This window comes from Protopterus annectens, chromosome 1.part1, assembly GCF_019279795.1.
Source record: "Protopterus annectens isolate FY-2018-M chromosome 1.part1, PAN1.0, whole genome shotgun sequence".
NCBI lineage: Eukaryota > Metazoa > Chordata > Ceratodontiformes > Protopteridae > Protopterus > Protopterus annectens.
In genome coordinates this window covers 1,112,832,789-1,112,851,271 of record NC_056726.1, presented here as the reverse complement: position 1 = coordinate 1,112,851,271, position 18,483 = coordinate 1,112,832,789, and the positions used below count along the sequence as shown (strand labels likewise).

At 38.6% G+C, this 18,483-nt stretch overlaps 1 protein-coding gene across 1 annotated transcript in view; it reads right to left on the bottom strand.

Moving 5' to 3' along the window:
• Nucleotides 1-3,971: 3,971 nt before the first annotated feature.
• Nucleotides 3,972-18,483, bottom strand: part of LOC122815564 (vomeronasal type-2 receptor 26-like) — a 134,360-nt gene continuing 119,848 nt past the window's right edge. Inside the window, exon 5 of the mRNA XM_044088166.1 lies at nt 3,972-4,867. Coding sequence (XP_043944101.1) covers nt 3,972-4,867 — 896 coding nt within the window. The remainder of the gene's footprint in view (nt 4,868-18,483) is intronic.

Below are 18,483 nucleotides of genomic sequence, written 5' to 3'. Positions count from 1 at the left end.
GAAGATGCTCACAGGTGGATTATATCCTATGTAGGAGGGCCAGTCTGAAGGAGATTGGAGACTGTAAAGTGGTGGCAGGGGAAAGTGTAGTTAAGCAGCATAGAATGGTGGTATGTAGAATGACGTTGGTGATCAAGAGGAGGAGGAGTGTGAAAGCTGTGCCAAGGATTAAATGGTGGAAGTTAAAAAAGGGTGATTGTGAAGTGGAGTTTAGGGAAGAGTTAAGACAGGCACTGGGAGGCAGTGGAGAGTTACCAAATAGCTGGGTAACTACAGCAGAACTAGTAAGGGTGACTGCTAGAAAGGTGCTTGGTGTGACATCTGGACAGAGGAAGGAGGACAAGGAGACCTGATGGTGGAATGAGGAAGTACAGGAGAGTATACAGAGGAAGAGGCTGGCGAAGAAGAAGTGGGATTGTCAAAGAGATGAAGAAAGTAGACATGAGTATAAGGAAATGAGGCGCATGGCAAAGAGAGAGGTGGCAAAAGCTAAGGATAAGGCATATGGAGAGTTGTACGAGAGATTGGACACTAAAGAGGGAGAAAAGGACCTGTACCGATTAGCTAGACAGAGGGACAGAGCTGGGAAAGATGTGCAGCAATTAAGGGTGATAAAGGATAGTGAGGGAAAGGTACTCACAAGAGAGGAGTGTGTTGAGTAGATGGAAAGAGTATTTTGAGAGGCTAGAGAATGAGAGAGAGAGAAGGTTGGATGATATGGGGATAGTGAATCAGGAAATGAAACAGATTAGCAAGGAGGAAGTAAGGGCAGTTATGAAGAGGATGAAGAATGGAAAGGCTGTTGGCCCAGATGACATACCAATGGAAGCATGGAGGTGCTTAGGAGAAATGGCAGTGGAATTTCTAACTAGATTGTTTAATGAAATTTTGGAAAGTCAGAGGATGCCTGAGGAGTGGAGAAAAAGTGTTTTGGTACCTATCTTTAAGAATAAGGGTGATGTGCAGAGCTGCAGTAACTACAGAGGATAAAACTGATTAGTCACAGCTTGAAGTTATGGGAAAGAGTAGTGGAAGCAAGGTTAAGAAGGGAGGTGATGATTAGTGATCAGCAGTATGGTTTCATGCCAGGAAAGAGCACTACAGATGCAATGTTTGCTCTGAGAGTGTTGTTGGAGAAATACAGAGAAGGTCAGAAGGAGTTGCATTGTTTCTTTGTAGACTTGGAGAAAGCATATGACAGGGTGCCTAGAGAAGAGTTGTGGCATTGTATGAGGAAGTCGGGAGTGGCAGAGAAGTACGTAAGAGTGGTACAGGATATGTACGAGGGTAGTGTGACAGTGGTGAGGACTGCAGTGGGAGTGACAGATCCGTTTAAGGTGGAGATGGGATTACATCAAGGATCAGCTCTGAGTCCTTTTTTATTTGCAGTGGTGATGGACAAGTTGACAGATGAGATCAGACAGGAGGCCCCGTGGACTATGATGTTTGCAGATGACATTGTGATCTGTAGTGAGAGTAGGAATCAGGTTGAGGAGACTCTGGATAGGTGGAGATATGCTCTAGAGAGCAGAGGAATGAAGGTCAGCAGGGCTAAGACAGAATACATGTGTGTAAATGAGAGGGAGGGTAGAGGAATGGTGAGGATGCAGGGAGTAGAGTTGGTAAAGGTGGACGAGTTTAAGTACTTGGGATCAACAGTTCAGAGTAATGGTGAATGTGGAAGAGAGGTGAAGAAGAGAGTACAGGCAGGGTGGAATGGGTGGAGAAGAGTGTCAGGAGTGATTTGTGACAGACGGGTACCAGTAAGAGTGAAAGGGAAGGTCTACAAGAGGGTAGTGAGACCAGCTATGTTAGATGGGTTGGAGACAGTGGCACTGACAAAAAGGCAAGAGTCAGAGCTGGATGTGGCAGAGTTAAAGATGTTAAGATTTGCAATCGGTGTGACTAGGATGGATAGGATTAGGAATCAGTATATTAGAGGGTCAGCTCATGTTGGACAGTTTGGAGACAAAGCAAGAGAGATGAGATTGCGTTGGTTTGGACATGTGCTGAGGAGGGATGATGGGTATATTGGGAAAAAGATGCTAAGGATGCAGCTGCCAGGTAAGAGGAATAGAGGAAGGCCTAAGATAAGGTTTATGGACGTGGTGAGAGAGGACATGCAGGTGGTTGGTGTGACAGAGCAAGATGCAGAGGATAGGAAGAAATGGAAAGAGATGATCCGCTGTGGCGACCCCTAACGGGAAAAGCCGAAAGAGAATGATGATACAATAGATAAATGGCACCCCACATGGTTTAAAATTCACATGTCACCTTATTTCTGTGGATATTACTTTCTTGGATGTGGAGTTATATGTGGACAGTGATCACAGGATTCAGTTTAGACCTTTTAGGAACCCTACATCTGTTAATAATTTTTTCCATGCAGATAGTATGTATCCCCCTCACTTGATTAAATCCTTGTCATATGGAGAGTTTAAGAGAATTTATCAGAATACTTCAGATGTCATGTTGAAGGATATTTTTTAAAATGAGGTTCAGAATAGACTGGGTGCATGTGGTTACTCTGAATCTGTTCTGTTGGAGGCCTGGAATAGAATTTAAGGCAGACATAGGGGGTCCTGGTGATAGATGTTGGAGGGAATATGGGGAGAATGTGAGAGATAAGAAAAGGATACATTTTTTTGTGACTACATTTTCCCCTTTTTCATTATTTTGGAGAGGATAGTTAGAAAATCCTGGTACATGGTATAAGGTGATGTGACAGTAGGGCATCTATTTCCCAGACATATAATCTTTTTCATATGGCAGGTATAATAATTTTAAAGGACTGTTGAGTGGGGATGGGTTGATAGCCAGAAACGGTAACAGAGTGAGGACAAGAGCCTGTGGTAATTGTTCAGTATGTGGTAGGGTGAAGAACTTAAATGGGTATAAAATCAATGGTAGACATTACAGAGCCAGGGATTTTTTTTAATTGTAACTCCCAAGGGGTTGTGTATATTATTGGGTGTGGTTGCCAAAATATAAAATGGTATAGTGGACAGATAAAAAGAAAAGTGAAAGTTAGAATAATGGAACATTTAGGGACATCAGAAGACATAATATGAATAGCCCAGCAGCTAACCATTTTATATCTGCACATGGGGAATTGGAGAGTAGCTTATTTATTAGTGTATTAGAATGGCCACTTTTGAATTATGGGGGTAGTTTCAGAGAGGAACTCAATAGACTAGAATGCAGGAGGACTATTAAATATAGGGCACTTCATCCCAGGGGAATGAATTTGGATAGTAATGTAACTTCATAGAATGGGATTTAGGAAGTGTGACAATAAAGTGTGTTTTACTATTTAGTTATTAATATATAAACTTTATATATATATATATATATATATATATATATATATATATATATATATATATATATATATAGTTATCAAATGTGATTAACTCACTCAATCATTCAATCATGTGGGTAGTTTGAGTTAATCCTAGACATTATCTTCTGTTATTGGTTTCTGTTTGCATTGTACTTATATCTGATATTATGAGATATACCCAAAATATCACCTTTCATTAAATGACTTTCTTGTTTAACATATCCCACAGGCTATTGACTCCACTTTTCTTTATATATGACTATACCCCATTATATATCTCTTAGTGTGCAAAGGTTATATACTCCATGAAACAGCTATGATAAAGTACTCAAACATACAGAGGATAAAATAGGATATTTTTGTGAGTCTCTCAGTTTTATTGTTGGTATTTTAACAATGTTTGTGTAAGCATGGACAGTAAACTGAATCAGCATTCCTTTGATAATTAATTGCTACTTTCCATCAGAGCTACAAATAAACAATTTGACACCTATGAAAATAGTACAGGTGTTACTCTATAACACAGACTGAATGATGTTAATAAAGTTTATAAATGTCAATTAATAACACCATAATTACAAACTTACTATTATACATATGACTGAATCTGTTTTTATTACTTTAAAATTTAAGCAACATTTTGTCTTACAAGGTATCTTCTAGTGTTCATATCTGGTCTCAGTAGAATAATGTAGCATTTGGGGGAAAAAATGCAAAGTAATAATCCAGTACTAGATGAGAGAATTGCAAAAATCTCAACAGCAACCATGTATTTCCCCTTTGTGCTAATATAAGCTGGTATGAATGATAACCAAACACTTATAAAAACAATCATGCTAAATGTGATAAATTTTGTCTCATTAAAACTATCTGGGAGGTTCCTAGCATGAAATGCTATTAAAAGGCTTATAGTTGCTAATATACCTAAATATCCCAGCATGCAGTAAAACATGGCAGCTGAACCTTCATTACACTGAAGAATTGTTTTCTGTGGATATGTTTTGTCAGTTTCTTGGAAAGGTGGAGAAACTGAGATCCATGCAATGCATATTATAATCTCAACCACAGAACAACATACAATAGTGAAAAATGATGTCTTTGATCCAAACAGGTTTTTCAGTCGGCTTCCTGGTTTTGTGGCTCTGAAAGCGATCACTACAGTGATGGTCTTGGCCAGTACAGCGGATACACAAATGGAGAAGAATATCCCAAAAGCTGGTTGCCTGAAAATACAAGTTTCATTTCTTGGATGACCGATAAATATTAGTGAAGCCAGTAAACATAATGTAAGTATTACAAGGAGGAAGTAGCTGATTTCACGGTTATTTGCCTTGACAACTGGTGTATCATGATGTTTGATGAAGATACACAGAACCCCCACAGGCATCAATGACAAGGCAACAGCAATAGCAGCTAATGATGTACCCAAGGGATCTTCATACGAGAGGAACTCAATGTATTTTGAAATGCAGAAATCTTTTTCTGTATTTGACCAGTAATCATCAGGACACTTTATACAAATACCTGTAATGATACAAAAATAATGAAGTGAAAACTAATTCTGAATATAACTTCAAAGACCTTAAACTCCTTCGTGAACTAATATCAATAAGCAAGGCCTCATATCATCTCCTGTCCAGCTATTGTACCCCATTCATTATATTCGCAAACCATGACACATATCTTAATAAACAAGAGTGCCCCTCCATTAACCCAATCATAATCTTTTTTTCTAAATCACTTTATATAATCTCTAAATTGGCACATCTACACTCCTTCAAACTAATATGCTCAACATTTCCTTGATATTATCATTGCAAATTCTCCAGATCAAACATTGCCTTCCCCATTAGATGCATCAGCCTACTGTGCCTTGTCCTTCCAAGCATAGCTCCATTGGTTTCTTGCTCATTTCCATTCCTTCATTGGTCACATGCAATATCTAAACCATTGTATTCACCATACAGTCCCAGTGTAGGTCAACAACTGACCTAGCCATCTTGCAGACTTTTCCAAGGTCAGTCTCCTTGGGCTTAATGATAACCTGAGGCAGTTCAACAGTCCCCCACCCTTCAATAACTTTATAGCAAATATTGCTGGATACAACTAAAGTATATATATTTGTATCAGCTCTTGAATAAGGACTTACTCATACTCTGAGTATAAAGCTAATATCCTTTCAGATAAATTCAGCTCCACATCACCTCCAAAATTCCTGTCACAAAGTATATAGTCTGTACTTCCCAGTAATTACTGCTATACAGATACTAAAAACATTTAATGGGTCCAGTTAATACATCTCTCTGTTTCCTGATTAGTAAGAAATTCCCAGTGTCACATCTTCTTCTTAAACTATTCCACCAGAACATTTCCACTAGAAATGTACCATAAGCCTGGAGAACAGCTGCAGTATTTCCCATCCACAAAGAAGACCCCACCATGGTCCCTTGCAACTACAGACCTATCAGTCTCAACAACATGATTTGCAAGGTGAAGTAACACATAATCCTGGAGCTCAAAAACAGGAAATAAGGAAACAACAATTATTAGACCCTAAGCAATCTGGCCTTGTAAAAGGTAGATTATGCCTGTTAAATCTGGTTGACTTGTTTGAAAGGGTCACAGAAGTACTAGATGAGGGCAACTTGTTGCACACAGCTTATGTTGATTTAGCTAAGGGTACTGTCACTATACCACACTCTGGAATATTAACAAACTGATTAAACCTAATATATATATCACTACCGGGTTGTCATCTCTCACACTGACATGCATAATTTTATTAAAATCAGTGTAACACTGTTCTACACAATACTTATCATCAGTGGTGTAACCCAGGGGTCTGCTTCTACTACTATTACTACTACTACTACTGGCACTACTACTACTGCTGCTGCTATTACTACTGCTATTGCTACTGGCATGACTACTACTACTACTGCTATTATTACTACTACTGGTACTACTGCTACTACTGCTGCTACCACTATTACTACTACTACTACTGATACTGATACTACTATTGCTGCTACTGCTATTTGTACTACTACTGGTACTACTGCTACTACTAGTACTATTGCTATTACTATTACTACTGATACTGATACTACTACTACTGATACTACTACTGCTGATACTGATACTACTATTGCTGCTACTGCTATTTGTACTACTACTGGTACTATTGCTACTACTAGTACTATTGCTATTACTACTGATACTGATACTACTACTGATACTACTACTGCTGATACTGATACTACTATTGCTGCTACTGCTATTTGTACTACTACTGGAACTATTGCTACTACTAGTACTATTGCTATTACTACTGCTACTGATACTACTACTGATATTACTACTACTGATACTACTATTACTAGTACTGCTGGCACTACTACTGCTACTGCTGCTGCTATTACTACTACTGGCATTACTACTACTACTGCTATTATTACTACTGCTACTGGTAATACTACTACTGCTGTTACCACTATTACTACTACTACGCTGATACTACTATTGCTATTACTACTATTTGTACTACTACTACTGGTACTACTGGTACTATTGCTATTACTACTGCTACTGATACTGATACTACTAGTGCTACTACTACTGCTACTGATGCTACTATTACTATTACTACTACTACTGGCATTGATACTGCTACCGCTACTGCAATTGCTACAACATTCACTAGTACTTCTATTGTTGCTACTACTATTTGTATTTCTTCTTTTCTGATACCTAATTTGAGATTAAAAGCCTCTGGCTAACAATGTTCCAGCAATTATCAACTCCCCAAAGGACCCTGAGATCCTCTGAGAGGGCTTAACATGGACAAAATCATTGTGTTGGGATAAGTGCCTAAATCTGAATGCTAATAAATGTAGCATTGTACAGTTTAGGAACAAGAACTGTCACAGAACTACCATGAAAGCAACACACATCTTACAGTAGTCCCTGTCATTAAAGACCTATGTGATTTTGTAGATAACACATACTGCTTTGACCTCCATAATTGCCATCTGCTTGTACTTCATCAGGTCTATAATAAAATGCAGTGCACCCATAGTTACATATTTCTTTTCATTTTATTTTACACACTCGTTAACCAGGTAAGCCCAGTGGACAATGTGGTAGTTTTCTGGGGTGACCTGAGAGCACTGGCTGGTTAAGTGAGTTGTCCAGAGTCACAGAGTGCACAAATGAGGGTGGAAAGAATCAATAATTTATTGGCAGAATTCCATCTCTTTCAACTTTCTGGTTTAAAAGCCTGTGTTTGTGCTTGTTTCTCGTCTTTCCTGTAACTAGTTTAGTCCAGATACAGATCTGCTGTATCCAGGACTGTTTGTAAGAATCTGAGCAGTGCCAGAAAGTCTGCTCTTAAATTTTTCCCTTTGATCTGCTAGTTCTCTCCTCTCCTACACTTTTACTAGCTTATTAGTCTAGCACTTTACCAGACCTCTTGTAGCAATTATTGTTACCAGCACTAAACGTTCTACAAGGAAACAACTCCAGTACTTATTATTAATGCCTACTCCTCCAGGCATGTCTAAAGATCAGTTCCCTGTGCTTTCTCCTATTAACCTGATGAACTTGGGCATCCTGAGGCAATGTAACAACTGCCTTATGTACACTGACAACCCTCTTCTTTTACCTCCCAACACTCAGACTTGCGAGAGGTGCACTTATATATCCAAACTGGTAGCCACGCACTCTCCAGCTGAGACCGGGATAGCTGGTCAAGAGGAGAAGGTCAACACTTATGCCACACCACATGGAACACATAGCCGTCCAGAACACACACCAGCACTGTCTTCACATGAAAACACAAACCACACACCCACCTTCGCTGAGGGTCTCAATACAGATCTACTCAAGCAGCAGAGACTTCCAAGGCAGAAACACACTCAACCACCACAACACAACACTAATCATGAGACACATAACTCTCCTAAACAGTGTGCCACTCAACCGAAGCCCGTAAGGCAAAACAGCATTCCCAACAAAATAGTCATAGGTGACTTGATAGTGAGGCATACTGATGTTCCACTCACTAGGTTGAATAAGGAGAAAGTAACAGTCAACTGCCTGTCAGGTACCAGGATCTGCCACATAATGCACTCACTCAGGTTCCTCAACAGTAGTACAAATATGACTCTATCATTGTACATGTGGGTGTGAATGACCTGAGACTTACCTCCCTGGACTGCATTAAAAGATACATGGAGGAGCTGCTGGATTATCTAGCCTAGGCGGGTAAGGCCCTAGCCCTGAGCAGCCTCCTACTATCACCCAGAATGATAGCACAGTGCAAGCAGAAAATGATTGATTTCAACAATTGCCTAAATTTCTGGTGTCATTCTAAGGGGATCCAATATGTGTCTGCCTGGGATGACATGATTGACAGACCTCGACGCTTTGCCAGAAATGGCCTGCATCTGTCACCCCTGGACTTCCAGATACTGGCCAAGGCTCTTGCCACGGTAATAGTGCCTTTTTTGGTGGTGTTCCAAAGACCAAATTACCACCATAACAGCTATAAACAAATGCAATCTGAGGGTCATGCTGGCTCAATGCTAGAAGTCTAAATTTCAAAATGCACTTGCTTGAAGCACTCGTTAAAATGGAGAACATCGACATTTGTGCTATAACAGAGACCTGGTTCAAGGAAGCAGAAAGCACCCCTGCACTACCAGGCTATAACTCATTCCACACCTTTTGGCCCCAAAACTTGGACCTAAGCTCCAAAGGTGGTGGTGTTTCCATATTCATAAAGGATGCTCACACCTCCAGACTAACGCATCAGAGATACTCTAGGTGCAGCTAACATTGAGTAAGACAGTGAGTCAGGTCGTAACCTGCTATAGGTCCCCAACCATGTCCCAAGACAAGTTCCTAAGCACCCTGGAGTATATTAGCGTCCAACCTAACACTCTCATATTGGGCAACTTTAACTATCCCTCCATTAACTGGGAAAACTACTCATGTACCAGTACTCTTGCCCAACGTTTCCTGGAATTCATTAATTCCAGTGCCCTGGACCAGCCCGTTCTTATCCCCACTAAAGGTAGCAACATCCTTGACCTGGTCATTACTAACATGTGCAACCATTGCCCCACACCATTAGTCAACACCTCCATAGTTGGATCCAACCACAAACTAATCATCTTGAAAATCCACATCCCTCTCACCCCCCCCACCCACACAAAGGTAACCACCATGAAAAACTTCTCCAAAGCTAACTTTGGGCTCCGAAAAACAGAGGTGGCTAACTTCACGGCACCCATGCAAATGGAGAATATTTGCATGACTGCTGAATCATACACCAATGCACTGTACAAACACGTACAGAAATGTATGGATCTCACCATACCCAACAGAACCAAGACACTCTCCACCAAAAACAGGAAACCAATCTGGTGGTCCCCTGCCATAAACAAACTCTACAACAGAAGGAGGAAATTGATGCAAAATAAGGTGAAGTCCCAAGACTGGAAAAACTCCCTTATCAGCCTTGGGTCTATATCACATGTTAGAAGTTTTATAATTTTGAACATTAAAATATCAATTAAAATGTTCGAAGGTATAAAACTTTGAACATATGTAAAAAAAAAACAACAAAAAAAAAAGCAAACCCAAAACTAATTGCTGTAGGCACACCCCATGCACTTAAAATATACCAATTCCAAGACTGCACTAAAGTGCAGTAAGGGAAATCTTCCCTTTATCACACTATGGTGCAGTCTCAGAGTTGGTATATTTAAAGAGCGGGGGCGTGGGGGATGCAGGGGGGTGTACCCCGCCTACACAAGTCAGGTATGTTCCATTTGTTTTTTGTTTTTTTTATTATATGTTCAATGTTTGAAACTTCGAACATTTAAATTCGATTATTTAACATTCAAAGTTTTCAAACTTCGAACATATAATATAGACCCATCAGCCTCAACAAAAAGTTGAGATCCCTCATCAAATCCATTAAAGCAAGCTATGAAAACAGAATTGCAGCAGATAGTAAAGACAGCCACAAGGCCTTCTATAGTTATATAAAGAATCTCCACGGCAATACCCTGATATGCTCTGAGCTACTGCACAATGGTACCTCCTATACCAAGCCAACAGATATTGCCAATATACTGGTCGACAGATTCAGTGCCAACTTTACCCCTCTCTTCCCCACAAAAGGACCAATCACAATACCAGTAGATTGCCAGGCACCCAGTATTACTGCTGCACAGGTTAAAACAGCACTGTCCAAGGCCACGAATACAGCTTCTATAGGACCTGACAATATCCCTGGCTGCGTTCTACATGAACTACGGAGTTATCTGGCACCTCATCTGTGTGCCCTGTTCAGTCACAGCCTCACCTCAGGCTTTGTCCCTACCGAATGGCGCACTGCTACAGTCATCCCTCTCCACAAAGGAGGAGCGACTACAGACCCTGGGAACTATCACCCCCATTAGCCTGACAAGTCTGATATGCAAAGCTAAAGAACACATCATCATGGACCTAATAAACAAGGATATAGGGAATCTCCAAACTTTGGATCCCATACAGTTTGGTTTTGTGAATGGTAGATCATGCCTGCTCAACCTGGTCAACTTCTTTGAGTCAGTCACCAGAGCTGTGGATGATGGCAAGGTGGTTCATACAGCCTACCTTGATCTGGCCAATGCCTTTGATACAATTCCCCACTCAGGAATCATAGAAAAACTCACTAAGCTTTGCATCAATCCCTATATCACTATGTGGGCTGCAAACTGACTCAAAGATGGAACCCACAGTGTGAAAGTAACTGACCAGTCATGAGTGGAGTCCACAAGGTTCAGTCATAGGTCCTCTCTTGTTCGGTACCTACTTCTCTGAAATCCAGGCCAACACAAAGGGACTCTAGCTGACAAAGTTCACAGACAATTGCAAGTTGGAAGCTATTATTAACTCCCCAAGTGATGTTGACATCCTACAGAAAGGCCTCACTGAGACCAATGACTGGTTTCAGAACCATGGCCTTAAGCTCAGTACCAAAAAATGTGTCACCATCCCCTTTAGGAAAAATCTGGTTCCCATGAATTACCACATCGATGGTAGTCCACGGAAGACAGAAGGTGTTATAAGAGATCTGGGAACACAGGTTGACAGCAACCTCTCTTTTGACCACCACTACTCTTTCCTCATTAGGCCAATCATCAAGTACAACGCCCCATTTGGCATGTACCTCACTAGACACCTGACACAACTGGAGAGGCTGCAAAAGTACCTCACAAAACAGATCCTAGGCTTTAAACACTTGTCCTATATGGACAGACTCAAAGAATTCCAACTGTTCTCTGTCTCATATCACCTACTTAGAGGTGATCTCTGCTTGATTTACAAAGCCATGTCTGACCCAGCTCTGTTATAAATGCTACATCTAAAGAAATCCCAATCCCTCCACACCACATGCTCCAGAGACCTCAACCTCATTACCACAATCAACAGAACAAGCTGGAGGGACAGATTCATAATCCAGAGACTGTCCATGCTATGGAATAGACTTCCCATACATGTCAAACAGAGCACCTCACTGACCCTCTTCAAAATAAATCTTGATGAATGGATGGGAAATAGAAAATTTCCGGGGATCACTCCAGTGGCTCTACTCGACAAAGGCACTGGGAAGTAAGGTCCGGTGACACAGTGCCAGGGTAATCCTATGGGCTAGGCTTGTAAAGACTCCAGGGCCATTAGCCCTGTACACATCTATGAACCTAAGCCATTTTACCATTTAGTTACAAGAAGCAGGTCACTAACCGTTCAGAGATTCAGTTGTCTGCGTTAACTTACATCTGTGATCTATAACCTCTACAGACTTCTAATCCAAAAACCCCAGTGGTTTCTCACTGAACAAATATCAGGTATGCACTCCCTTTGTTACTCAGAATGTCTAAAACCCTGTGTTCTCTGTCTCCTAGAAACACCTACACGGTGGTCTGTACCTGCCCTACAAAGTTGCAAAAGATCCAGTCCTGCTTGATCAACTGCTTATTTGCAAAAGCAGTAGTAAGACAAATACAAAGTCAAGTACCTAAATTTATATTGTGACATCAATAGGACTTATTACGATTGGTATATGTTTCAAAGAATTCTCTATCTCTAGTACAAACTATCACTTTCTGTAAAGCAAGGTATGCCCTTCACTATATTCAAATCTAACTTAGAAATATCGTTGGGAAACTGTAAATTTACCCTGGCCTACCAACTTGTCCCTTATCGATATGGTGGGCTTACTAGCTGTTTGTAACAGTTAGATTACAGTGACTAATCTGAAAAAAACCTTAACTAATTAATCACCTAGTAGCAAACTATGAGCCTAGGAATATTCTCCACACATATTACTGTAAATTGTCTTTTTGAAAATACCTGCTCTGTAAAATCTATAAATCATTAAAATACTTCAAGGACACATTTTCTGTGACTTTCATAAAGCATTATAAGCAAATAGCATTTCTGCATCAGTGAGCAGTGAGTTAAGTAATCAGAAATGAAGGAGGACTAGTTATTACCAGTGATAAAAATTAAGCAACTTGCAATATGAATGGGACATAAAAATGATCATTTGGGTAAAAGAGAAATGGTTGTATTCATTATAAATTAATTTATAATCTTAATGAAAGCCATGTATTTATGGTTAAAATACAGTGATCAGCTACAAATGTGTTTATTTGAAATCATTGGGCTGACAGAAGCGATTAAGATACCCTATCACAAAAAATGCAGTCCAAAGCATCAAGCCAGTTCAAGTTTCCATTTCTTACAACTTCAGCAATCTCAAATTATGGGCAGCTGGTTGCAAAAAATGCAATAGATGTGATTCTGAAAAATAAATAATTATCTACTTGCTGTGATTCTGAAAATTAAGTATGTTGATACCGTTGTAGTTCTTTGTAGCTTTCTTATGATAAATTAATTTTTCAGAAGTCCCTTGGACTTTGTGCAATGACTGAAATTACAGAAACTGTAAGTAACACTTTGGTAATTTCAACTATTCTAGACATGATTCAACATTTATTTTTGTTAATGCGTCTCGGGCAGTTCATGCATATGAAACTAAAACATGCTGTTGTGCATTGGGGTCAAGTGTATTCACTGTAAGCGTGTTAAATTTTCATGACAATTAATGGTGATTTAGTATCAGTGCTGCAACAGGTAACAAACTCACCTTTGGAGCAGGAGGCTGTGGATTTTATTCCTGCACAAGGTGCATCAATTGCTGTCATGGGGAAGGGGGAATGCTGCACCCCTGAATGTGTTGTTTTTCAGAAGCAACATTAAACAGAGGTTCTATCTGTTTGAGTCAGTGGGAGCTCAGGTGAATATAAAAAATCTCATAGTACCTACCGAAAAAAGTAAGGGAAGTTCCCTGATGCCATGTCCCAATTTCCCCTAGTAGTATGAATACTGCAACAGGTCTCCCCTGAAAAGAGGCCACTAGCCTGGTGGTACTAACACAGTAATAAATAGTGTTGTGCTGTACAATAATGTATTTTATTTCCTAGCATAGACTTTGACAGGTATTCAGAAACACATACTACACTGAGCAGTCCTGTATTTAATACAGTTGCTCATCGCATTACGGGGGTTTTAGACTTATTTATTAAATTGTCATTAACCTGACAGGCTTTGTACAATAAAGCACTTGCTATAAGTTCAAATAAGGGGTAGGAGAGGGTCATAAACTTGTGTACCTGACTAAGATAAGGTTAGCCTCATAAGTCTCCCTGTTGGCTCTGCACTGTTTTGAAAATGATGTCTTGCTGCACTATTCCAGTGTTATGTTAAGGGAATGTTTACATGAAGAGAAAAAAAAGATATTTGCAATTAAATATATAATAGGAATATGAAATGTTATGAAGTAATACATTGCCATACAGCTGTAACTGAACCCATGATACTATGCAAAAACATCAGACTACAAACACGGTAATTATCTCAACCTACCACATAGGAACTCCAACATCCAACAGCCTAAGAACTGCTACATTATCTGTTGCACTGTGCTGCCTTTAGTTTGCCTTTACTCTGTATTCCGATTGTGTAATATATTTAAGCATATTTGCACAAAAGTAACAGGCCTGCTGCAGGTTAAATTGAAATCTTTTGCAATAAGATGTTAAACAGCGTTTACTGTCAGTCAGCATTGCTGTGCTATACCAAATTCTGTGCAAATGCTGAAGGCTTGTCCATTGGCCTTTTCTGGCCCTGTGTGCTGTATGTGAAACTATTTTTGATCAGATTAAACATGTGGAAAGGGTTGGATAGGACCATGGTGAAAATGGGGTTGGCAAGCAGAGGGAAAGACACAGGGGAAAGAAGACAGGAATTTGCCGGAGGGTTGTGGGAGAGCACCATATCTATCCACTTCTTCACAAGATAAATGTACAATTGTACACACATTGTCATGACTTTGCAGAGTCAACATACTAGTGATTAATGACAACAGAATAATGTTGTATGACTTATTAGACAAAATCAGGCATCTCAAGATGCCACATAGACAAAGTGGAGAGCTATGTATGGGGCATACTTTTTTTGTGGTACAGGTGCCCATTTGTTGAAGGCTTGGGGGAAGAATGTTGCGAAAGGTACTTAGGAATGACAGGGTCAGATGAAACTGAGGAATTGATGATGAAATTTCAAAAAGGACATTTATCTGTGAAACAATTATTTGTTTTCAGGTAGTAACGTAAATGTTAAAAATGTTATTTTGCAGTTTTGAACTGATTGACTGGAAGAAGAGGATGTTAAAATGCATACAGGATGTATGAAACTGTTCACAACATTGTAAAAGTCAGGGATGACAGAAACTTATAAAATGGAGGGTTGAGGTCGGAAGCTGTTAAAAAAGCATGGTGATAAACTTGCCAAGTGTTAATTTTATGCATGATCATACAGAGACACTAAGATATGCTGGCTAGCCAAAACCATGTTTCTTTTGTGGGACTTTTCTCATTTAATTAATGATTATGACAATGTAAAATGCAACCAGTGAGGGGAGAAATAACATACAGGAAGATGTGTGCCTGAATGCATGTTGTGTGAAAAAAAGGACATTTAGAGCAAACAGTAAATAATGAAAAATAAAGAAAAGGATGAAAACATATGTGAGGAAGGACAACAACAGGCTGGGAGAGAGGGTGAACTCAATGAAGAAGAAACTGTAGAAGAGAAAAAATATATGGAGGGGAAAATGAGGCGAGAGAGAGAGTGCATGCAGGCAGAGAGAAAGAGAGGTTGACACTAATATTTTTTAAAGGTCTGGCCAGTGAAAAATCTGATTCTGAAAATAAAGGATTATTTGTGTATAAACCCAGGAAAAATATCCATTTGGAGAAAGAGTAAAAATAAGAAAATGGAAATGTTAAAATACTTTCCCTAAACTTAAAAAGAAGGAAAACATAATTTTACAGTACTTTTGGTAAGTGTGGGCAGTATTGTTAACATTGTAAAAAGGATAGGGATACTGGAATGATGTGCTAATTATGATGTGGATGTTATCATGTTGAAGGATATAAGATTCCTGACAAGTGAAGAAAGACTGCAAACAGAACAAATTGTGAGGAGGAAATATAATAATGAACTTAGGAAGTGAAAGTTGTTCTGAAGTGGCTTTATTGTATAAAAAACAGTGGCGATACTAGCTGCAACATTACTAAGGACAGGAAGATTAACTTTTGTGAATGTGAGGTGGAGAGAACATGTTTATAGAATTATAGGAATATATATTTGTATGAAATATAGCATATATGAATATATATATATATATATATATATATATATATATGTATATATATATATATATATATATATATATATATGAATATATATATATATATATATATATATATATATATATATATGTATGTATATATATATATATATATATATATCTATATATATATATATATATATATATATATATATATGTATATAATATAGCATTATATGAATATCTGACTAGCAAAGAAAGAGAATCTGTTTCATCAAATATTAGGTTAATATGAAAATTATAATTGCAAGGGACTTTAATTGTGATTTAAGGAGAATATGTAAAAAGAAGGAGAAATATGTAAAAAATACAGGAAGTGATACAATGTGGTAAATTATTTGTGTGGAACAAATGTCAATGGAGTTATAGAAGGGGAGCACCTGGATCTAAAATTGATTATTTTGCATTATCAGAAGGCTTGAGAATAGTAGATTGTGATACCATTGTGACTGTTTTTTCAGACATTTAGCAATATGGATAGAGGTGATGGAAACATGGAGTACATTAAAAAAGGAAATACAATAAAAAAGAATAAATGAGAAATTATGAGATGAAACTGGAGAGTGGGAAGTACTACAGTTATGGAAGGATCATATAACCATGAAGGACTTCTATAAAAACTGGTCTTAATGGCGGATTTTATTTAAAAAAGAAATATAGAATGTGTTTTTTAACAATGCCAGGATAATGTAATGAAGGAAGAGTAAGGCAAGTATGGGAAAATTTATAGAAATGTGAAGGCAATTCAGAGAATAATACAAGAGAGTATTATGGTATGGAAAAAATATATATATAAGAAAATGAGAAAAAATAAGCATTACTGTTTAGGCAGAGATATTGAAGGCATTCAGTAAAGCGTACACAGTGTTTTTTACCATGTCCATGGAAAAATTTTGAATTGAGTAAGTACCATGTAGATTCAGGGCTGTCAGCATGGTGAAGATGCAAGTAAAGTCTGAACTCATAAGAATTTCTGAATCCCAAAAAAAGTTGGATCCATGTAGGAATGTTTACATCATGTAGGCACTTCCTCAATGTTTGTGTTTATGGAATGGATTGGCTACATCATCAGGTGGGTGTGTCAGTTTACACTTACAAAGTATTACATGTAGGTCTGTCAAGGTTGGAAATGCAAGTAAGCAGTGCACAGTTCACAGGTTCTGTTTCATTAACATCCAAACTCCTATTCATTTGTTTGCAAACCGTGTTTTCTTTGTTAGGTTTTAGTATTATTTAGTAGAAAAGAAAAGAAAAGAAAAAAAATAGAAAAGGGAGAAATAGTTGAAATGAGGAAAAGCAATCTATGACATATGCAGAAGAAAATGTTAGTAGACATGAGATATGTCTACATAGGTCTGGATTTCAACTCTCACTCCGATGTACCTTCAGAAAACAGGATGGGTACCTTATCCCTCTTTGCCACACAAGCAGCTTAGCAGCAAAGAACTGAAGTCATTCATCACACAACCAGCTGCAATGGAATTTATACTGATGTCAAGCCATAAACCACCAATGGGACCAGGTTTAGGGTTTCATTCTCAATTGGCTAGGATTAAAATGGCCCAGAAAAGCAGTTAGCCTCGTACTCATCCATGAACTGATTTATTATTATATTTGGAAATAGTGCACTTAGTGATCACACAACCTGTTATGATTATTGCTTGCAAATATACAACTCTGTCTACCTTTCTGTGTCTTCTGTTTATTCATCAGTTATCTGACCACTACTGTGAGACATGGGGTCTGTAAGCCATGCTTTATCATTGGCCTTAAAATGTGTGAGGATATTAACTGGCAATAATATGAAATGCATTTGCCAATAACTGAAGGGCAGATTGTATGGCACAAACATACATAGACTGTGCTTTTGTGGGGGAGCAGAGGTGAGTTACTATTATGGCACATACATGGGTACAACTATTCTGTTGAGGGGGCAAAGGTGAATTACTGTTATGGCAGAAACAAGGATATTCTGCTCTTGTTACTCTCTTTGTTTTGCATCCTGCCTGTTTGATCATGTGAGGGTCGTGAAGTCAGAAACTGCAATGTGCATCATTACTTTCTAACTTCTCTATGCAATGATTTTCTAGTACAAATGTATGTTGCTAAACTGAGAGTGCAGTCATCATCAGTACTTTTGAGAGGTATGACTGTGTGAATCCTTGATGCTTGAGGCCTATGACTTACTAATGGATACATATATGTCCATTAAGCCTCTACTGCCACAAGTGAGGGTAATGTTTGTACAAATCTCACACCTTTTACTTGGTTACTGTAACAAGTGATGAAATACAAGGGTATGCCATACTATTATTAAATAACACAC